This window comes from Oncorhynchus masou, chromosome 24 (genome assembly GCF_036934945.1).
Source record: "Oncorhynchus masou masou isolate Uvic2021 chromosome 24, UVic_Omas_1.1, whole genome shotgun sequence".
NCBI classification, from domain to species: Eukaryota; Metazoa; Chordata; class Actinopteri; order Salmoniformes; family Salmonidae; genus Oncorhynchus; species Oncorhynchus masou.
The window spans coordinates 58,762,260-58,785,127 of NC_088235.1; the positions used below are offsets into that span (position 1 = coordinate 58,762,260).

At 44.7% G+C, this 22,868-nt stretch overlaps 1 protein-coding gene across 2 annotated transcripts in view; it reads right to left on the bottom strand.

The window, feature by feature from the left end:
• The window catches only part of LOC135512383 (multimerin-2-like), a 30,320-nt gene extending 7,743 nt beyond the window's left edge, over positions 1–22,577 (bottom strand). Inside the window, exons 1-5 of one of the 2 annotated variants that reach the window (XM_064934375.1) lie at positions 22,164–22,577; positions 10,684–10,806; positions 4,268–4,374; positions 3,907–3,987; positions 2,860–3,093 (exon numbers count right to left, since the gene is read on the bottom strand). In XM_064934375.1, coding sequence (XP_064790447.1) covers positions 2,860–3,093; positions 3,907–3,987; positions 4,268–4,374; positions 10,684–10,806; positions 22,164–22,531 — 913 coding nt within the window. In that variant the 5' untranslated portion in view covers positions 22,532–22,577. Of the gene's footprint in view, positions 1–2,859; positions 3,094–3,906; positions 3,991–4,267; positions 4,375–10,683; positions 10,807–22,163 lie in introns of both variants that reach the window. The other variant, XM_064934374.1, reaches the window with a different exon arrangement.
• Positions 22,578–22,868: the final 291 nt, after the last annotated feature.

Consider the following 22,868-nt stretch of genomic DNA (forward strand, 5'->3'; position numbering starts at 1 on the left):
AGCCAAAGTAAAATGCCAAGTTGCCAAATATAGCTATGCTCTTGTGTTATTCCTATTTCCTGACCAATATTTTGGAATTTAATTTCCCCAATGTATTGTTCTTCCTGACTGGACCTCTTTGTTTACAAGAAAGCAGAGTGATTTAATGTTGGATGGGTTTGTTTCGTGGCAGTGTTAGTGCACCCCAGAGACGGCCCTAATGGAAGCAGGTCCTTCTAGAGTTATAAGATACTGGCTGCAGGGATTCTCACATTCCTCCTAGAAATTGTGTGGGGGTGTGTGCGTTTTTGGTTTTACTATCCTTGACCAGAAGTCCTCTCAAGAATAGTAAACGAAAATTCAGACACGTGGGAACGTTTTGCCAGTCCTCACATGGAAAAAGGGCTATTTTAGGCTTAGAGGTTAGGTTTACAATTAAGTTGAGGGAAAATAGGATTTTGAATAGGAATAAATGGTTTGGTCCCCACAACGATAGTAAAACAAGCATGTGTGCGTGCATACTCGTCTGTGTGAGTGAATATGCGACATTGAATTCCCCCACCCACATATACAGTGCCTTCGGAAAGTATTCAGACCCCCAGTTGACAGTGCATGTCAGAGCAAAAACCAAGCCAGGAGATCAAAGGAATTGTCCATAGAGCTCCGAGACAGGATTGTGTCGAGGCACAGATCTGGGGAAGGGTATCAAAAAATGTCTGCAGCATCAGTGGCCTCCATCATTCTTAAATGGAAGAAGTTTGGAACCACTAAGACTCTTCCTAGAGCTGGCCGCCCAGTCAAACTGAACAATCAGGGGAGAAGGGAGTTGGTCAGCGAGGTTTCAGCTTCTTAAATAGTACCCGCAAAACACTAGTCTCAACGTGAACAGTGAAGAGGCCCCCCCCCCCTCCCTGGATCCATCCCGGAGTCGCCTCTTCACTGTTGACGTTGAGACTGGTGTTTTGCGGGTCCTATTTAATGAAGCTGCCAGTTGAGGACTTGTGAGGCGTATGTTTCTTAAACTAGACACTAATGTACTTGTCCTCTTGCTCAGCTGTGCACCGGGGCCTCCCACTCTTTCTATTCTGGTTAGAGCCCGTTTGCCCTGTTCTGTGAAGGGAGTAGTACAGCACTCTGTACGAGATCTTCAGTTTCTTGGCAATTTCTCGCATGGAATAGCCTTCATTTCTCAGAACAAGAATAGACTGATGAGTCTCGGAAGATGGCCAGAAACAAAGAACGTTCTTCTGAAACTCGTCAGTCTATTCTTGTTCTGAGAAATTAAGGCTATTGTGCTAACATAATTGCAAAAGGATTTTCTAATGATCAATTAACCTTTTTAAAATGATAAACTTGGATTAGCTAACACAACGTGCCATTGGAACACAGGAGTGATAGTTGTGGATAATCCGCCTATGTAGATATTCCATAAGAAAACAGCCATTTCCAGCTACAATAGTCATTTACAACATAAACAATGTCTATACTGTATTTCTGATCAATTTGATGTTATTTTAATGGACAGAAAAATGTACATTTCTTTCAAAAACAAGGACTTTTGTAGTATATATATATATATATATATATATATGTGTGTATGTATGTATGTATGTATGTATATGTGCGCGCACACACACACACACACACACACACACATTATTTGGGGGGGGGTTGATTTATCAGGGAATGCTGCAGCACTCACAGCACCCCTACTTCCCACAGCTATGGGTCATCGGCACATGGACAATCATTTTCTCCAGGTTATTGTATAATTTGTGATTCCCCTTTTTTTATATGCCTAGATTAGATGGTTGCAGGCATTCTTATGATTAACATTTGCTTCCCCAAACTTGAAACTCACGTGCTGTTTATGGAAGAGGGGGCAAGAGAGACCTGACTCAAACTTAAATGTCCACCGTACAGCAGAGCTCGTATCAAACTCCAAACCCCCACAACTGAATAGATAATAGCATATCATGCTTACAAAACCGAGCTGAGAGCTTTCCATGCAGAATGGGGCCCAAATAGGCTGTAAATATCTCAGGTTTTATGATAATTGATATCAATAATGCAATGAAAAATCTATTTTTTTAATCCTTGCAGTTTTACAATTTCACTGCCAGGGGGTGCTGCTGCCCCTCCAGCACCCATACTTCCTGTGGCTATGTCACCATGTGTGGCTAGAATACGAGACCTCACACTATGGTGTATTAGGCCCCTTAAGTCCCCATCCTATTGTGGATTACATCATCTTTACACAATGTATGGGGGGGGGACATTTTTTCCAGAAGGAAGAGGATTTCCTGAGAAGGAAGCTCATGGGTGGGATGACACTAAGCAGGCGTTTGTGGAAATGTCCCCCACCCCTCCCGGTCAAGCTGTCCTCCGATTATTTACTGCACCAGTCTAAAGCCTGTCAATTCTCTCAGGGGATGTGGATGAGACAGGCAATTGACCAGACAGTAGGGCATAAATAAGAGCTGGGAGTGTAAACATGCCAAACAGGAGCTTAGAGACATGATTTTGCTACTGTCCGAAAGTTCTGTTAATTTTCAAAGTTGTTTTCTATTGACATTGAATGGCCCGTTCCTTGCAGGTTTGTTATTGCCTACGAGATAGTGAGTGAACATGTTTTTGCATGTCCCAAAGAGGTTGATAGATGGTGTTAGGGGTGTTGCCAATGACGACCATGCCTCCTTTTCATGTCCCTGATTTTGGCAGTAGTGAAAACATTCGACCTCCTAAAGCACAGTCACCATCCTGGTCTTGGAGGTCCTAACAACTTATTTTAATCAGGCTTCCTAACGTTTCCCTAACTTTTGCCTAGTGTGATTATCATGATTTTAGTACAGTAATGGTGATTCTAGGGTCCCAACTTACCTCCATTATCGAAATCCTGCTGCCGGTGGTTGGGGTAGGGGTGGGGGTGGTCATCGCCATGGTGAGGGATGTGCTCCTGGGCCTGTCGAGGGTATGAGGGGGGCTCTCGGGAATCTGTGTGTGTGTCGTTGTTGTTGTCAGCCTCTGAGGGATGGCTTTCGTACAGAGGGTTCTCAGACACCTGGAAGTCATTCTGCTCCCACTCAGGCTGGTGGGTGAGTCTAGACTGAGCGCCTAGACAGATAACAGACAGATGGATAAAATTTTAGCAGGGGGGGATTTCAACCATGGCTTTTATCAAGGTAAATATGTTTAACCACACTTTATCCTTGTTTCTCCAGTGGCACATTGTTGTATCTATTGATGTGAACTGGACTCTCCCCCGACCCTGAGAAACAGCCTTAGGTTTGCTCTCTGGCCGCCACTTCTCGCCCGACTTCAGCCAACCCTGTGGGTGTGCTTGATTAGTGTGTGTAATACAATAGCTATTCGACTCCAGTGGTGGTAAAGAATTCAGTATGTGAGCCCTCAACGGTTTAGGAAGCCCTCTCAATAAGGGACGCGGAGGGACTGAGAGCGGACCAGCCGACAACGAGGGACTTTGCGTCTTTGTTACCTAAAACTGTCCAAAAAGTGCAGAGGGTTCTTTTTAGGTCCCTAGTGTCTCAGGCTTCTGACTGTTATGTCTTTCTTTCTCTCATGCCTGCAAATGTGTTTGTGTACTGGTGACTCTGTGTGTTTGGACTCATAGCTACACATGAGAGACATAGTTAAAGGGCTTAGGGCAGGCTGGGATGGGATGGGGTCAACACCCCCTTTTAAGGCCCTGCTTGATGTCCTGAGAACGGTTCACAAACCCTTTCCTCCCTCCCCCGGGAAGTGACAAACATCCCACACAGCCTGCTATAGCATTTACCCAAACACTCGCTCTCCTGGGCCACTGGCGTTTCCTCCGTTTATTCAGTTTGAGTCAGAGAGGGCGTCACGGGGCATTTGATTGAGGGCAGCTTACTCAGTCACCCCCCCCTCAGATGAGCAGACCTCTACCTGTGTGATGAGGCTCAGTGTCTCCTGGATGTGGTTGTCCTGCCATTGTGGGGTCTGCAGAGTCAGATATATGGCCATCAGCTACTGGGGAAGGGAGATAGAGGAAGAGGGCAGGAGCACAGAGGGAGGATGTTACTTTTATTGGTTCCACAGTTTTCGTAAACACGTTAATTCCCCAGCCGGTTCCTCTCGCAGAGTTCAGGGCCATTTCACACACAGGAAATCTACTTGAGATAACAAGAGCCAAACTCTGCAAGTGATAAAGGAGACAATTTAGAGCAGGGCTGTGGAGGCATATTGCACTGTAAGGTTACTTCTTATACCATGTGTGCATCAGTTGTGTGTAGCTCTGTATCAGTACCCGTGTCCTCGCAGTTCTCCCCTCCATGTCCCGTGCAGCACCTCCACAACAAGGCGGTGAAGATCTTCGGGTTTAATCTGTACACTGGCCGGGTAGAGAGCTTGTACCTAAACACACAAACCAAAAAACATTGGATTTACACCTGATTACAACTCCCATTTGCCATATCTTTAATATGAGTCTTTTGAGAAGTGTTTGTCCACAAACCTGGAGAGAAGCTTAAGTGATTCCATTACCCAACAATGGTAAAGCTCCCTTACTTAAGCTCTAATATCCGACCAATCAACTTGCTGCCAGTTCTCAGTAAACTTATCAAAGAAATTTTGTTTAACCCCTAATGAGACATGAGTCCCACTAAATGCAACAAAGTTATTTTTTTTTTGGGGGGGGGGGGTTCTAAACAATGCAAATTTAATCATTCTCCTATTTGTTTAAAATTAAATTTGTACTGCTTCAGCGGTACATTTTTAAATAAAAGGTTATTCCATATTAAACGTACACCCCCACCTCTGAGTCATGGTTTTAAAATATATATATTCCACATGGCTGCACAGTTATTCCCGGGAAAGTTTCATATCTCAGCCCCTTTTCCGGTGCCCCAACTTTTATTTCTACAAGAAAGGTCATTTTGTAAGCAAGAAACATCCGTTAATTCCACCTACAAGAGTGTAGACCCAATGACAGTCAGTGAAAAAGTCATTACACTTTTTGGTGCTTTGTAACAGATCTCTTTCTCCATTCATCAAATGGCACCAGCACACGGTTTGGATGCTGGATTAGTTTTTTGGAGTGGATGGACAGGCAGCCTACTTTTTGAAGTGATTTGTTTGACAATAAGATGAAAACATCATGACTGGTTGTGTTCATGTCCCCCACCCACCTTTAAAAAAAATAAAAACGATTATTACTGTTTACATGGCGTCTTTACTAGGGCACAAAGTGTGCACCATAGGAGGTCCCTTGAAAATAATTGAGACACTGCTGAATATGACTGCATAATTCACATTCTGACTGAAAGCATTGTATTTGGTACAAACCATTCCCTAACTACGAGACCTCAGCTGAATCTGGTAATGAATGATGTGGCTATTGAGCAGAGGCTAATAAACTTCTTGGTGTTACCGTACACTGTAAGTGAACACGTTCAAGGCATCTTGATTCTATTCTTGTGAAGATGAGGAGGGCTCTATCTTTAACACCACGTTGAAGCAAACAAGTCCTGCAGGCTCTGGTTCTACCACATCTACGGCCCAGTTATATGGTCAGGAGCTGTAGAGAAGCAGCTCGGGAGACCAGCTGCTGGTCCACAACAGAGCAGCACATCTTGCGCTTCACTGTAAACGGAAGGTCGATATCAACAAGATGCAACAAGAGGCTCAAAGTAGAGGAACAATGTGCTGCATCACTTCTTGTTTATATGAGAAAAATGACTGTTAAAGATCCCACATTGTATAATTAAATAACATACAGCTCGGACAGACCTGCTTAACCCCACCATACATGACACCAGCGGTCTCTTCGTAGTCCCCAAATCCAAAAACTAATTTAAGGAAATGCACAGTGTTATACAGAGCCCTGTTCACATGGAACTCCCATCTCGTCAAATTACTCAAGCAAACAGCAAAATGTTTTGTTTTTTAATCAACAAATAAAACAACGCCTCTCTCCTATCTGACCTAAATAAGGTGTATGTATATGTAAACTGACACAAAGGTAACTGCCAAAATAACGCTTAAGTAAATGAGGGCTACAAAGTATATTGAAAGCAGGTGTTTCCACACTGATGTGGTTCCTAAGTTAATTAAGCGATTAACATCCCATCGTGCTATAAAAAATGCTGGGTATTCTATTATTCTGGCTACCATAGCTATGAGGATGACAATGCCCACAACCACAGGGCACGAGGTGGGGTCACTGAATGGTTTGATGAGCATGAAAAGCATGAAAATGATGTAAACTATGTGCCATGACCATCTCAGTCACCAGATCTCAATCCAATTGAACTCTTCAAAACGAAAAGAGGACCAAGGCGCTCTTCATATAATTAATTAAAATGCCTTTATTTGTATAGCATGTTCAATAGAAAGAAAGATTAATAACTGACGTGTTTTCGCTGCATGGCTTTCACCAGGGAGTACAAAGATATGATAATACAATGTCGTCTTTTGAACAGCGTTGTACAATTAACCCTGATTTGAAGAGGACATGCTTCTAGACTTAAAAGGCCAACACATAGCAAGCAGTATTATACACATTAAAAAGTGAAACGTTATCAAAATGCAAATCAAGGCGAGAAGCATCATATCCCCTAGAAAATATGACTAGACAAAGTGGTAAGAATAGGAGAGCCGTCTATTTATAGTCCACCAGATCAGACATGGACCACATCCGTCTAAACATACCTGAGGGCAATAGAGCGATATGCCCACTAGATGACAGCAAAGGAACCTCTCACGACCCGACAGGAAAAGTGAGAAATCCAGATCTTTATTTAAACCAGGGTATTTAGTGGCCTGTAGTTTGTAAATCCAAAAACTGTCCCTTTGGTTTAGCTGTTTAAGACGGTTCCCTTTTCTAATAGAGGTCGGAATATGATCAATATCCAATTGAACGCTTATTGGAGACACTTGAGTGGCGCCTGAGACAGCGTTTTCCAACACCATCAACAAAATACTACATAATGGTATTTTTTTCGCATACATCGGATAGCGGCAGTACAATGTGTTGTTTTACAGGGACAGCCATAGCACTATGCCGCCCCTGGAGCAAATTAGGGTTAAGTGCCTTGCTCAAGAGCACATTGACAGAGTTTTCACCTTGTCATGTTGTCGCATCCCTCCAATAGAGATCCAGATTGTTGTAGAATCTACGCCAAGGCGCATTGTAGTTATTCCGTCTCGTGGTGGCCCATCGCCCAATTAGGATACTTTATGTTGGCGTTTCCTTTATTTTGGCAGTTACATGTATGTACTGTATGAATGATGATGCTACTGAATCTAGGCCAAGAGTTTAGGTCTCTGTGTTTTTATAGCTTTATGTCTGTGCAGGACCTTATTCTTATTTTACATGTACATACCTCTGTTCTTGCCTATTAATATTCTGTATTGTGTCATATTTTATGTTTTGTGTGGACCCCAGGAAGAGTAGCTGCTGCAATAGCAACAGCTAATGGGGATCCTAATAAAAGAACAAAATAAAACTAGAAAAATACCATTTACTGAAGTAAATGTGGTGTGCGTGCTCGTCTTGAAATATTGATGGTTGTGAAATAATAGTAGTAGAGGTAATGGTACTTGCGGCAGTAGTGATGTCAGTGGTAGTAATAGGGTTTTCATATGATATGTGTTAGTTACAGTCAGAGGCTTCATGCCCATAGGGGCCCCAAGGGCAAGTGCCCCTGAGATTTTATATTATTTTAAATCTGTCAGCGGTATTTTGCGGGGGGGCACACTCACTGGACGAGGCAAAGACTAAGCCCCCCCTATTCTCCCTAGTAAGTGGTTCCTTCCAAGGTGCACCACACACAGCGTTTGATTTAATTTTACCTGCCGGTGATGGGCAGTAGACCCAGGGCCAGGATAAAGTGACTAAGGGGCAGTTGAAACTGGCGAGTGGACACCATTTTGGGGGGTTCTTGCGTTGGAATTGTATTAAGTTCTGCTTATATAATTACGCTATATCACAGTAAACAAAGTTCAAATGGTGAGACTCTGAGATCATGGAGTGCTTTTGAAGTGACAGGTAGACTACAGATTTCACACCAATCTATGCTGCGCTGCATCAGCACAATGGACAGCGCCCTACAGCTAGGCCGTTTTGGTAATGAGTATACGCGACAAGATAGATGGGGTAATTCACCTATTACAAACAGCCTATGTGAATGCAGCCGTACACACAGCTGTCTTACCAAAATAATGCAAACTAAATGCTGAAAGTAGTAGCCTAGTTATTCATGCTTGCAAACAAAAGTACTGAATAGCAGTTTGGCTTTGAATAACGACATAACTGTGAAATGAATGTGAACAGAACAAAACAAAACATTGGTACCAAGTACACAATATCAGGTCAATAAAGTCATGGCACAATCCATATTTAGGCTAGTTACATTAACAGTAGACAAACGCAACAAACAAAATTGAATGGAGAGCCAAATAACCAAAACATATCACATAGTCTTCGACAGTGAGATGCAGCCATGCACAGCTCTCTTGCCAAATAAATAGGCCTATGGAAGGTGATGTCCCTCACTATTTTCCACAGCCCTCGTTGATTATCCATTTTTATACAACAACAAAAAATCTGTTACATTTTTGCACATTTCAAATATTTTTTAAATGAAATTGGACATTAACATAAGTATTTAAACCCTTTGCTCCGTACTATGTTGAAGCACCTTTGGCAGCGATTACAGCCTCAAGTCTTCTTGGGTATGACGCTACATGCTTGGCACACCTGTATTTGGGGAGTTTCTCCCATTCTTCTCTGCAGATCCTCTCAAGATCTAGCAGGTTGGATGGGGAGCGTTGCTGCATAGCTATTTTCAGGTCTCTCCAGAAATTTTAGATCGGGTTCAAGTCCGGGCTCTGGCTGGGCCACTCAAGGACATTCAGAGACTTGTCCCGAAGCCACTCCTGCGTTGTCTTGGCTGTGTGCTTAGGGTCATTGTCTTGTTGGAAGGTGAACCTTCGCCCCAGTCTAAGGTTCTGAGTGCTCTAGAGCATGTTTTCATCAAGGATCTCTCTGTACTTTGCTCAGTTCACCTTTCCCTCGATCCTGACTAGTCTCCCAGTCCCTGCCGCTGAAAAACATCCCCACAGCATGATGCTGCCACCACCATGCTTCACCGTAGGGACTCGGAAGGCCATATCTTCAATTTAAACCAACTAAAAAGTGTGTGCCCTCAGGCCTAGAGGGAAGCAAAAGTCATTCCGCTACCCAAGAATAGTAAAGCTCCCTTTACTGGTTCAAATAGCCGACCAATCAGCCTGTTACCAACCCTTAGTAAACTTTTGAAAATGGTGTTTAACCAGATACAATGCTATGTTACAGTGAACAAATTGAAACACCCTTTCAGCGTGCTTAAAGGGAAGGACATTCAACATGCACTTACACAAAGGACTGTCGCTAAAAATACCGCGGGGCTGTTTTGTTAGACTTCAATGCAGCTTTTGACATTATCGATCATAGTCTTCTGCTGGGAAAACGTATGTGTTCTGGCTTTACACCCCCTATTGTGGATCTAGTTTAGTCACACCTGGACTACTGTTCAGTCGTGTGGTCAGGTGCCACAAAGAGGGACTTTGTAAATGTGCAATTGGCTCAGAACAGGGCATTATAGCTGGACCTTGGATATACACAGTGCTAACATTAAAATATGCATGGCAATCTCTCCTGGCTCAAAGTGGAGGAGAGATTGACTTCATCATAACATGTGAGAGGTATTGACATGTTGATTGCACTGAGTTGTCTATTTGAACTACTGGCACACAGCTTGGACACCTATGCAAACCCCACAAGACATGCCACCAAAGGTCTCTTCACAGTCCCCAAGTCCAGAACAGACTATGGGAGGTGCACAGTACTACATAGAGCCATGACTTCATGAAGTCTATTCCACATCAAACAACTGATGTATGCAGTAAAATACACCTTATGGAACAGCGGGGACTGTGAAGAGACACACACACATACACATACATTTTGTGTTGTAGATACAGTATGTGGTAGCAAAGTAGTGGCCTGAGGGCACACACTTAATGTGCTTGCTGTGAATGGAGAGGGATGCACCGGAGCTCAATTTTCAGTCTGAATACTTATGTAAACAAAGGTATTGCTGTTTTTATATTTTATACATTCGCAAAAATGTATAAAAACCTGTTTTCACTTTGACATTATGGATTATTGTTTGTTGATTGATGAGAAAAATACATTATTTAATCAATTTTAGAATAAGGCTGTAACTTAACAACATGTGGAAAAGGGGAAGGGGTCTGAATACTTTCCGAATGCACCTGTAGGTAAATGAGCTTTCAGTTTTCATGTATCTTATACGTGGAACAAGTTTCAAAATGTTCTTAAATGTGATGTTCTGGTGTCTCTATTGCAATTCAGAAAGCTGATTGAGGACCTTATTACGGATGAATGAATTTGTGTGTTTGTTATGACCGTCTTTTGTATTTTGTATTGATATTTTGACAAGTATTTTCTGTCAGTCAGGGCTCATCTGTAAAAGAGGCCTTGCTCTCAGTATTGACTCCTTGACGAAATAAAGTTGAAATAAAACATACAAAAATACACAAGATGTGTGTGGGAGATTGGAGAATCTGAGTGTGCATCGTGCAATCTGTAATATAATGCATTGTACTGTTAGTATGTGATTTGAGTTGACGTTTGAATGCACATTGGGATGAACTCACATGACAAGCTGGCAGTCAGGTGTGCCGTTGGGACAGGGGCTCTGAGACTTGATGGTGTATTCCTCCGTGCCACAGGAGACGGCCGTGGTGACAATGCGGCGGTGCACGAATGCACACCAGTTCCTGAAAGAGAGAGAGACAGCGCCATTCCTTTGATACTGTGCAAATCTCTGTGTGTAATGACACCGGAAACTGGGAGACCGTTGAGATGAATCTATGGAGAGATATTACATCCTCTAGGGGCACGGCGCTGCTGCCAGACCCTGTTCTTTTGTTTATAGTTATATCGCTCTATATAAGTCCCGAGTGCGTTGAAAGTGGATTGTATGTGGCATGTGTGACCCTGTTCATCCTGATTGCTGTTATATTCAAAAAGCTTTACAACGACAAACGGAGATTGTATGGAGCCAGTGAGTAAAACAACCACTGTCACCTAACATTACACCCGTGAGAATCTGCTCTCTTTCCAAGATGAAGCTCGCACCCTCAAACACCCTTGCCTTACCTGATTGTTGTTCTACAAAGTCAAAAACGGAAACTCAGAAGAAGCGAGACCTCAAGCTGGTGGTGTCAGGAACAGACTACGGAGGCGGGGAAGCCGTCACCCGCTCCCAGTGATCACCGTGACAAATGTGGGGAAGCCGTCACCCGCTCCCAGTGATCACCGTGACAAATGTGGGGAAGCCGTCACCCGCTCCCAGTGATCACCGTGACAAATGTGGGGAAGCCGTCACCCGCTCCCAGTGATCACCGTGACAAATGCGGGGAAGCCGTCACCCGCTCCCAGTGATCACCGTGACAAATGTGGGGAAGCCGTCACCCGCTCCCAGTGATCACCGTGACAAATGTGGGGAAGCCGTCACCCGCTCCCAGTGATCACCGTGACAAATGTGGGGAAGCCGTCACCCGCTCCCAGTGATCACCATGACAAATGTGGGGAAGCCGTCACCCGCTCCCAGTGATCACCATGACAAATGTGGGGAAGCCGTCACCCGCTCCCAGTGATCACCATGACAAATGTGGGGAAGCCGTCACCCGCTCCCAGTGATCACCATGACAAATGTGGGGAAGCCGTCACCCGCTCCCAGTGATCACCATGACAAATGTGGGGAAGCCGTCACCCGCTCCCAGTGATCACCATGACAAATGTGGGGAAGCCGTCACCCGCTCCCAGTGATCACCATGACAAATGTGGGGAAGCCGTCACCCGCTCCCAGTGAACACCATGACAAATGTGGGGAAGCCGTCACCCGCTCCCAGTGATCACCATGACAAATGTGGGGAAGCAGTCACCCGCTCCCAGTGATCACCATGACAAATGTGGGGAAGCCGTCACCCGCTCCCAGTGATCACCATGACAAATGTGGGGAAGCCGTCACCCGCTCCCAGTGATCACCATGACAAATGTGGGGAAGATGCCACCCGCTCCCAGTGATCACCATGACAAATGTGGGGAAGCCGTCACCCGCTCCCAGTGATCACCATGACAAATGTGGGGAAGCCGTCACCCGCTCCCAGTGATCACCATGACAAATGTGGGGAAGCCGTCACCCGCTCCCAGTGATCACCATGACAAATGTGGGGAAGCCGTCACCCGCTCCCAGTGATCACCATGACAAATGTGGGGAAGCCGTCACCCGCTCCCAGTGATCACCATGTCAAATGTGGGGAAGCCGTCACCCGCTCCCAGTGATCACCATGACAAATGTGGGGAAGCCGTCACCCGCTCCCAGTGATCACCATGACAAATGTACGGTCACTGAATAATAAACTGGATGAGTTAGCGGCCAAGGTTCAATTTGAAGACGACTTTGGGAAAAGCAAGCAATCTGCATTACAGAAACGTGGCTCAAGCAGGACAATATTGATGTGAACTTTGATGGATACACAGCAATCAGAGCAGATCGAGACAAAACAACATCACATAAATCAATAGCTGGCAGCTGTGTATCTTTGTAGTTAATACTTGGGCCACACAGTGTATTGTGATTGAACAAGTGTTCACCAGAGACTATGAGATGCTCATATCATTCAGGCCGTTTTATCTACCACGCGAGTTTGGACAGATTACCATTATTCTGGTACAGTACCAGCCAAATGTTTGGACACACCTACTCATTCCAGGGTTTTTCTTTATTTGTACTATTTTATACATTGTAGAATAATAGTGAAGACATCAAAACTATGAAATAACACATGGAATCATGTAGTAACCAAAAAAGCGTTAAACAAGTCAAAATATATTTTATACTTGAGATTCTTCAAAGTAGCCACCCTTTGTCTTGACGACAGCTTTGCACACACTTGGCATCGTTGGCAACCTCCTCCCACCTTCTACACCCTCAGTTCAAAAGGCTTCCCTCTGGCTGGCGCTTTAGCATGCCCATGGCCAAGACGAAGGTGATGGACTACTAAACGCAATGTCAATTGTATCGGTATATGTACCTGTCTATCTATTTTAAGAGTGCAGTTGGGTCAGTTGTGAGTGAATGTATCCATGTCCTGTTTTAAGTGTATGCAGTATGCCGAACTGACTGTTTTAAGTGTATGCAGTATGCCGAACTGACTTTTACTTGTATGCAGTATGCCGAACTGACTGTTTTACATGTATGCAGTATGCTGAACTGACTGTTTTATGTGTATGCAGTATGCTGAACTGACTGTTTTATGTGTATGCAGTATGCCGAACTGACTGTTTTAAGTGTATGCAGTATGCTGAACTGACTGTTTTACGTGTATGCAGTATGCCGAACTGACTGTTTTACGTGTATGCAGTATGCTGAACTGACTGTTTTACGTGTATGCAGTATGCCGAACTGACTGTTTTACGTGTATGCAGTATGCCGAACTGACTGTTTTACGTGTGTGATGTGAGATTGTATGTGTATGTCACTCTTTAAATGTAAGGTGATGCCAAAGAAGAACTTCCATCCTGGATGGACAGTAAAGTTGTTCTTCTATACTATTATAGGTTTCTGGGGTGAAGGTCTATCTTCCTCCTGGGCTTACAGTGCTGTCTCCCTCAACGACTGCTGCTACTGCTGCTGTCTCACAGTTTGCTTGTTTGCAATTCTGTGGTTTTCCTTCCTGTCTCTACAGGTCAAGGCTACAAACATAGCATCCGGCACTGACCACTGGACTTCCCATAATCTAACAGTCATTTTGATTTATTTTTAACAGTGCCAAAAATAAAAATCTATTTCAGCAGCATCTGCCTTTTCATCCAACCTTATTTGGGTGTTGTCGGACTCTTGAAGAACGTATTGTTTCGGTGGCTGACATTTCTTATGACGTTTTTAACCATTTTCTATTTTAGAATTGCTTTTTATGTTTGACAGTCAACCCTCCTGGCCCCTATCTACCCTTCATTACTATATAATGGGTCTTTTACTGCCAGAGTCAGTGCCCAGGCCTGGCACGGTGAGTCACCCGCCTGGCTTCTCTCCAGGGTGGTGCTGAAAGAACCATCCCCTGCTTCCAACTCGGCCTTCTCAGCACATAGCAACTACTGACTAGGCCAAGACATCATCTATGGGCTGGCTTTCTTGCCAGGACCTTCACACTGCTGTCTGCATATATCTAATTAGGGAAATTGTAGTCACTTTATTTTACCAGCAGATTTGATTTCAATGAATTCCACAGGTATTCATTTATCTCCATTTCTGGTGAATTATGCCTTCTTATTCCATTTGGCCCCCATTGACCTTCATTTGCTACAGCGGCTCTCCCCTTCTGACCCTCCCTTACCAGCACAAACCTGCACTGAGCTTTGCTAACCTGCTTCAGACCCAGACTGTCCAAGCAACCCATTAGAGAAGGTATAGGATAGCCAGGGGTCAGTCTACAACACTGCAGAGGTCATCTCGCCCCTGACACCAGGTGAGACAGGTGCAGAGGGGGATAAATTTCACTGCTCCTGGGTGGCCCTGTCTCGACCAGTCTGTTTGAGACAAACCTCACGCCCCTCTGTCCCATCAACCAGGAGACAGAGTTTACTAAACACCAGGCGAACAGGTCGGCCTGGGGCCCCTCAAACTGACGTGGTAGAGTGTGACATGTCAGATCTGGTGTTTGGTGTTTTTTCTGGCTTACCTCGCTGAACCTGTGAGGCGAGGCAAAGTGATTGCCAAACCGCTCCCTTCCACTGTGGTGTGTAGCATTGTATGGAGGCTGAATTAAGTAACCCTGCGTGTTTGAGTAGGAGTTTCCCGAAAAAGGACAATCTTTATCTGACCTGGCTCACCCATTCAAGCTTAAGAGGAACCTTAAGTCGTATGTATGCACAGTATGTGTGCCATTCTCAGCCTAACCCCCCCCCGGGACTCACAGGACCTTGTATTGGAATTCTCAACATGTCTGTGTCATTGGCTCTCTAATCCACCACTTCTGCATCCAGGCCAGACCAAACAAAGAGCCTTGACGTCCCAGGGGTGCAGCTGCAGAGGAGTGGAGAGGACTAAACCAAAATACTTCATCTGTTTCCAAGGCAACAAGCAAGTGGCTGCATCGTTGTGGCCCTGACATTGGAGTGTTGCCGAAGTCCTTCATGTACTGTACAGACACACATGCCACTGCGGTTTGTTTTGAGACTTACTTTACACTGCAGAGACAGAGAATGTGTAGAAACGAGACAGTTGGAGTTTACAAGATGTTTCACCTTTTCTCACTCTGATCCAAGACTTTCTCTTGGCCCAGTAAGCTACAACCCCCTTTAGGAGGGGAACTCCTGCTCTAGCTCTACGACGGTGTTCACCCTTACACAGACTAAACAGTGCCACAGCAAACAAGCTCGTCTAACAAGTTTTCAGTACATGACGATTGCCATTCGAAAGCAAATAAGAAGGCAAATACAAGGAAAGACTGTGTCCCTTCCCATACAAAAACAAAGGACATTTTGAGAAATATCCTCGTTCAACAGGACTGAATGGAAACTCAGAGAGTGGAATGCCTGGTGAATTGACTAGAGGGTCACTGATACTTTAAGTTTGTTTTGGCCTCTCGTGTGTCACAAACAGTGTTCTGCGCTTGATCCCGTCTTTGATATTTCACAGAACAATAATATTAAACTTTCACAATGTGAGAACATTGAGGTCTGCCCTTTCTGCCCTCCCGAGGTAAATGTGCACTCCCTTTCTGGCTGAGAAGAAGGCAGATACTAGATTCTTACCAGCCAATGGCAATGTGCTCTCACAGTCTATGAATTAGGGTTCCCACCGACTGCTTGCAAAGTTGAACTTTTTCATTGGAAATACAAATTTGTCAATGTGAATTTCAATTTGTCAACATCCAATATCTGTCCCTTCCATGCTCAACCCCACCACTGTGCTACTAGCTTGGCAGATCTGAGTCAGAGCTGCCCGGTGTTGCTTCCTCCTGGTCTGCTGTGAAATCATGAAGGGCCATCTCTGGGAGAGCACAATAGCCGTGGTCATACCTCCTGTAGGCCTACAACTTCCAGAACATCACCCCTCTTTGGCCCCGACCAGGAAGGAAGCATCTGACGCTCTCACGCAGCGCTAACCTACTCCATCCTGAGACACTCCACCACACAGTATACCCCCCCACACACACACACACACACACTGCAAATCCACTGGACAAACCTTCATACAGCTCTGTCATACAGCTCTGTCATACAGCTTTGGTGGTGAGTTTCTCTATTATGGTGATATGATACTAGGACTGTGTTCCCACAGCGACACTGTCCTCTCCCACAGTCTAATCATGGCGTCCTGGGTGATTGATTAGGCCTCTGGGTTGGAGGAGCTGAGGTTTCCAAAAAGGGCTAACTAAGCTAAGCTAAGAGGCTCTGTAGTCTTGTTGAAGAGTCATGTCATTTAACTAATTCATAGATGTTTTATAGTACCAAAAACACCAGACCAGATACTCCTTTCGCAAGATAAATGAAGAACTAATATTAACAGTAGATCTACAATGTTATTTTGGCTTGGCCAGGACTCCCCTTTGCTTGTTCCTTATACAGTACAGCTGGCCTGGATAACAATATCCCCTTTATGCTGCACTCGTGGCCATTATTATGATTTTTTTTTTTTGCTTTCAAGAAAAGCCACATTGTGTCGGAGAGTGTTCAAAAGTGTTTCAATTCTACGGAGGACCCTGACTGCTGCAGATGATGTTGATTCAGAAACAAAAAGAGAAAATAACCAGATGGGTATGGGGGTGTTAGCCATTGAGTCGACATGGGCTCTGAAACCCAACTGTTCACAAAAGGCCTTTGTGCCAATGCCAGTGGCTGAGCGGCGAGGCCGAGCACACTGGGAATCGAAGCTGATTCCTTTAGGACATGTTTTAGAGAGACGTGAGAGCATAGCAGCAACAAGCAGGCTTTTCCACACATCTATTCCGGACACACAGCCATTGGCTGCGTTGGTGATGGGTCGGGAATGACCTTGTTCCGAGTGGTCCGGGAAGGGCCACTGAGGGATGGAAAGGGAGCAGATGTTTCCGCTCTTGAAGCTGGAGCTGGTACATGTCATCAGTACGGTCATCAGTACAACCTCCGAGCCCCACGATGGACCCCAGCAGGAGGGCCAGGCTTTAGACATGGGCTGCACTTTCATGTCTTGATTTCATTCTTTTAGCTTTTCTTACTATTATGTTGATTTTAATGAGTGTGCTTGATGAAAGACATTTGCGGAAAGTATAATTGCCGTTAAGCGACTGTTAATTATGTCTACGGAGCTTCACCATTAGCGATGACGTCACCGATGTAACATCCCACACTAGAATGAGCTGCGTTGCATTTAAATATCTGAGCAGAATTGTTGAAAACAGCTTAAGCAGTAAACTACCCCTCCCTCATACTTCCTGTTTTCATGGGTTCTTGTAATGAGTTGTTTAGCCTGTTGTCTGCTCCTCTTTGCTTCTGCATAGTTCTGTTCTGTTTTGCTAGCTAGATTGTAGTAGTCCACACAGGTCTACAGTTCACTCCCTCGCTCTCTGTGGCCTTTCAGAGCTCCCCATGCGTACCAAAGACCCAATGCCTCACGTCAACCGTGAAGCATCCATCCCAACGCCCCTCGTATATCCACATTCCTCGCCCACCACCTGGGTTCTAATGCATGCATTTTGGGGGCCCAGAAGTGTGCAGAATGAAACAGCCTCGGACTCTGCAGTGAAGCGCACTGTCTACACCACAGGAGGGAATTATCCTAGCACTGTAGCACACACATACGTGCCCATACGCACGCACGCACACACACACACACACACACACACACACACGCATATATATATATATATCACCTAGACCCTGAGCACTCACCAAAACAACGGGCTGTTAGCACTAAACTAAATGGAGATATCTGACCTTTAAATCAGTGTTATTCATATGATAAAGGTATTCAGACACTCTTGGCGAACAAATAGAAGTTTGTAAAAAAACATTTTTCTTTTTTTACGGTTTAGAAGAAGAGACGTTTCGGCCTCAGCCTTCCGTATTGGTCATCCTTGAGTGCCTGAATACCTCTCACATATCCACTCTGTTCATCTGTTAATACATCTTTGTTGGACTGCACATTTATCGACAGTTTAATTTTTCCTTTGCACGGTCTTCATATGTCAGAGGTATTCAGTCATTGAAATTTCTCGATTTTCTTTTTGTTAACAACCAATGTTGTTTACAGACGTCAAGGCCGAAGCACATTGATTCATTCTTTTACACTGAAGAGGAAGGACTGTATGCAAACCTCTCACTTATCCAGTCGAACCATGAACCTTGGTTGAGTTGAGAGTTTGCAAAAGACCGTTCACTTTTTCTGTTGCAGAGTAAGAGTTATTCACACACGGGGTGAACCTCTCACTGACCTCCTCCAGCACAAGAGGATCCAATCAAACCTGGCCCTCAGAGATATCACAGGCTACACGTTGGCCGGCTCAAACCTGAACTCCATTACAGTAATGATGGTGACACATAAGAAAAAGGTCTTCTTTGAACGATGTCGTTAAGTAAACGTTTAAATGGCTGTTCTTAAAGGAGGGATAATCGCTAGCTGTTTGAGCTAGCTCCTCAGGGAGCACATTATCAGCGGATCAGGCTAGCTGCGCTGCAATTTAGGGTGTAATGTATGTATCCAGGTTAGAATAATGAAATGTCCAGTAACTCAGCTCTGGAGCAAAGACCAGGCTCCGTCGGCAGGCTGGGCTCTGAGCACAAACTGCAGGAAACCTATTGCTCTCTTATGGCTTTCTATGCAATTACGATGAATTGCGATCGGGTAAGGAAAACCATGTGCCTACGTTCGCCACTTTGTTGAGGTGGGACTGGAGAGAGCACATTAACAAGAAGCCCAGCCAAACCAAGGCAGTGAAATCCCAGCAGTTCTGCTGAGGAGGGCACATGTAAAAGTTTACTAAAAGACTTTACATTGGTTTTAGTTCACCCCATCAGCTCAAGCTTCATGGTGATTGTAGTGATGAGATAAGATCGAAATTGAGGAGAAAAAGGGGGGGAGAATCCCCCCCCCCAAAAAAATACATATTTCTGGGGCACTGCATATAAAGTCTGAAGTTTACATACACTTGGGGTTGGAGTCATTAAAACATAGTTTTTCAACCACTCCACATATTTCTTGTTAACAAACTATAGTTTTGTCCAAAGGTGTGGACACGAGTCACATGACTTGGACTCGAGTCAGACTCGAGTCACAAATATGATGAGTTGCAACTCGACTTTGACTTTAACACCAATGACTTGACTTGGACTTGATACCCTCCCCAAGCCCAAATATTAAAAATGATGCTATTAAAAAAAGTGTGCATCCCATCAACTCTTCATTTAACGGATGACAGTTAGAATCGGACAGCAGCCAATCAAATCGTGCCAGCTGAGAAAAAGTTGTGTGTGGCAGTGCAGAGGAACGTTGGCGGGTGAATTCAGGTGGAGCCCTTGGAAAGATGATAAAAAACGGATTGCAACTTGAAAAACATGCGGGAAGAAAATTACAGACGGAGGCGCAACAATTTCCAACTTTGTTTGACATTTGAAGCTGCACAAAGAACAGTAAGTTGTGGCTAATATAGCAGATAGCTATATATGTTATTACTTTACTAGTGTAGGCTAATGTAACGTTAAATCAATGAGCCTCTACACAGTCAGTCAGTGAGGGAACGTGATCATTGCACCCAAGATTGAGCTACAACTGGCAGTTGGTAGCCTAAATCCTGCCTGATGTTACTGCTGTTCCTAAACCATTGACATACGTTAGCCTACTGTAATCACACTGTGTGTGTGTGTGTGTGTGTGTGTGTTGGGGGGTGTGTCTTTCTCATGGCTACCCATGAATTTCCATGGAAATATAATGTTTATTTGGAAAGTAATAAATATATAGATATTTTTAAAAGCATTCATGATATGCGTAAATGTAATATACTAACTTACTCTTGTTAAAAACATGAAATGGTATTACATTTGGTAAAGAGCACATTATGACTTGTTTAGAACTCAAAACTCAAAGTTTAGGACTTGAGACTTGACTTGATTCTTGACAATCTTGACTTGAGATTTGACTTGGACATACCTGTCTTCACTTGGGACTTGAGACTTAATTGTGACTTGTAAAACAATGACTTGGTCCCACCTCTGGTATTGACAAGTCGGTTAGGACAATGACACAAGTAATGACACAAGTAATTTTTCCAACAATTGTTTACAGACAGATTATTTCACTTATAATTCACTGTATCACAATTCCAGTGGGTCAGAAGTTTACATTCACTAAGTTGACTGTGCCTTTAAACAGCTTGGAAAAATCCAGAAAATGATGTCATGACTTTAGAAGCTAATGATAGGCTAATTGACATCATTTGAGTCAATTGGAGGTGTACCTGTGGATGTATTTCAAGGCCTACCTTCAAACTCAGTGCCTCTTTGCTTGACATCATGGGAAAATCAAAATAAATGAGCCAAGACCTCAGAAAACAAATGTGGGGGCCTCCCGGGTGGCACAGCGGTTAAGGGCTCTGTACTGCAGCGCCAGCTGTGCCACAAGAGACTCACTCTTGCAGCCGGCCGCGACCGGGAGGTCCGTGGGGCGACGCACAATTGGCCTAGCATCGTCCGCACTGCACCCGGCCCTCCAATTGACTAGTAGGGATATCCTTAGTCTTTTTCTCCCCAATTCCGTGGTATCCAGTACAGCGCCCTTAACTACTGCGCCACCCGGGAGGCCCGTAAAACGAGTCTCAGCAAGGAAGAAGGCCACTCAGCAAAACCGCCATAAAAAAGCCAGAATACGGTTTGCAACTGCACATGGGGACAAAGATCGTACTTTTTGGAGAAATGTCCTCTGGTCTGATGAAACAAAAATAGAACTGTTTGGCCATAATGACCATCGTTATGTTTGGAGGATAAAGGGGGATGTTTGCAAGCCAAAGAACACCATCCCAACCGACACGGGGTGACAGCATCATGTTGTGGGAGTGTTTTGCTGCAGGAGGGAGGGGTGCACTTCACAAAATTGATGACATCATGAGGCAGGAAAATTACGTGGATATATTGAAGCAACATCTCAAGACATCAGTCAGGAAGTTAAAGGTTGGTCACAAATGGGTCTTCCAAATGGACAATGACCCCAAGCATACTTCCAAAGTTGTGGCAAAAAGGCTTAAGGACAACAAAGTCCAGGTATTTGAGTGGCCATCACAAAGTCCTGACCTCAATCCTATAGAAAATATGTGTGCAGAACTGAAAAAGCATGTGCGAGTAAGGAGGCCTACAAACCTGACTCAGTTACACCAGCTCTGTCAGGAGGAATGGGCCAACATTTACCAAACTTATTGTGGGAAGCTTGTGGAGGGCTATCCAAAACGTTTGAGCCAAGTTAAACAATTTAAAGGCAATGCTACTAAATTCTAATTGAGTGTAGGTAAACTTCTGACCCACTGGGAATGTGATGAAAGAAATAAAAGCTGAAATAAATAATTCTCTTTACTATTATACTGACATTTCACATTCTTAAAATAAAGTGGTGATCTTAACTGACCTAAGACAGGGATTTTTTACTAGGTTTAAATGACAAGTTGTGAACAACTGATTTTAAATGTATTTAGCTAAGGTGTATGTAAACTTCAAACTTCAACTGTATATGTGGCTGCTCCACGTTCTTAACGTGGGTAGTAACCATAGCCGCCGGGAAGATGTTTGGGGGTGGTGGGATTTTTTGTTGTTGTTGCCTACTTTTGTGAAGAAAAACATACATTTCCCCCCCCCCCTTTTTTCAGGCGTTGCTGCAGCACCCTCAGCACCCCTGCTTCCCACATCTATGGTGGTAGCTGTTATTACACACATGCTGGTAGACTAAACATGTAATATTCAGTTTGATGTGCATGCTGCGAAGTGCATGTGTGTGTTTGTCGATCCACAGGTGGTTGTTCCTGTGTTTTCCTTCTCCTATAAATACGTGTCTGCACAGGCTGTCTGTCAGCTGAGAGGTGGCTAGCTACTGTGAATAAACACTTACCCAGTGCGGGCTGGGTAGCTCCCTCCCTCTCCTGGTGGGGGAGCACTCTCCTCGGGCAGCAGACCCAGGTTTTTTCCCCCAGGACCAACCTGATGGGGTTGTCCATGTGGCCCATGCCCCAGAGGGTGGTGGGCAGGTCCAGGCATATCAGGTTCGTGGCCACGGGGTCCTGTCCTGAGGTGGGGAATGTCAATCCCCCCAGGTTCAGGATGGACTCCTATCCCCATCCTCTGGGTATCCAAGCCTTCCTTCTCCAGAGGCAGGCCTGGGTCCTCTTCCTCCAACTCTGGATCTCTGGCCCTGACCTCACAATGAGCTGTCACCAGCAGCCCCAGCACCAGCAGCATCAGTTCCCCCACAGTTGTCATGTCTGCTACGCTGCCTGGTCCTGATCTATCCACACTAGCTAGCTGCCAAAAGTATCTGAGACCTCTCCGGGACTGCTATTTGTTTTTAAAGAGTTACGTTTTGGAAATACCCCGCCCCCATGTTCAAAAGTCACCCTCCTCCTCCTCAGGCTAGGAGTCCCCTCCCACTGTTCCCCTCACTCACACACACATGCACTCACACCCCAGCCACCCAACTCCTGAAGTTTTCAAAGCCCTCTAACAATCCTCGGAAATGAGCCTCCTACTGACCCCCCCCTATGGAAAGGTTGCAGGGCCTGGAACAATGAGCCTGTGGCTTTGGTTCTCTCCCTCCCTC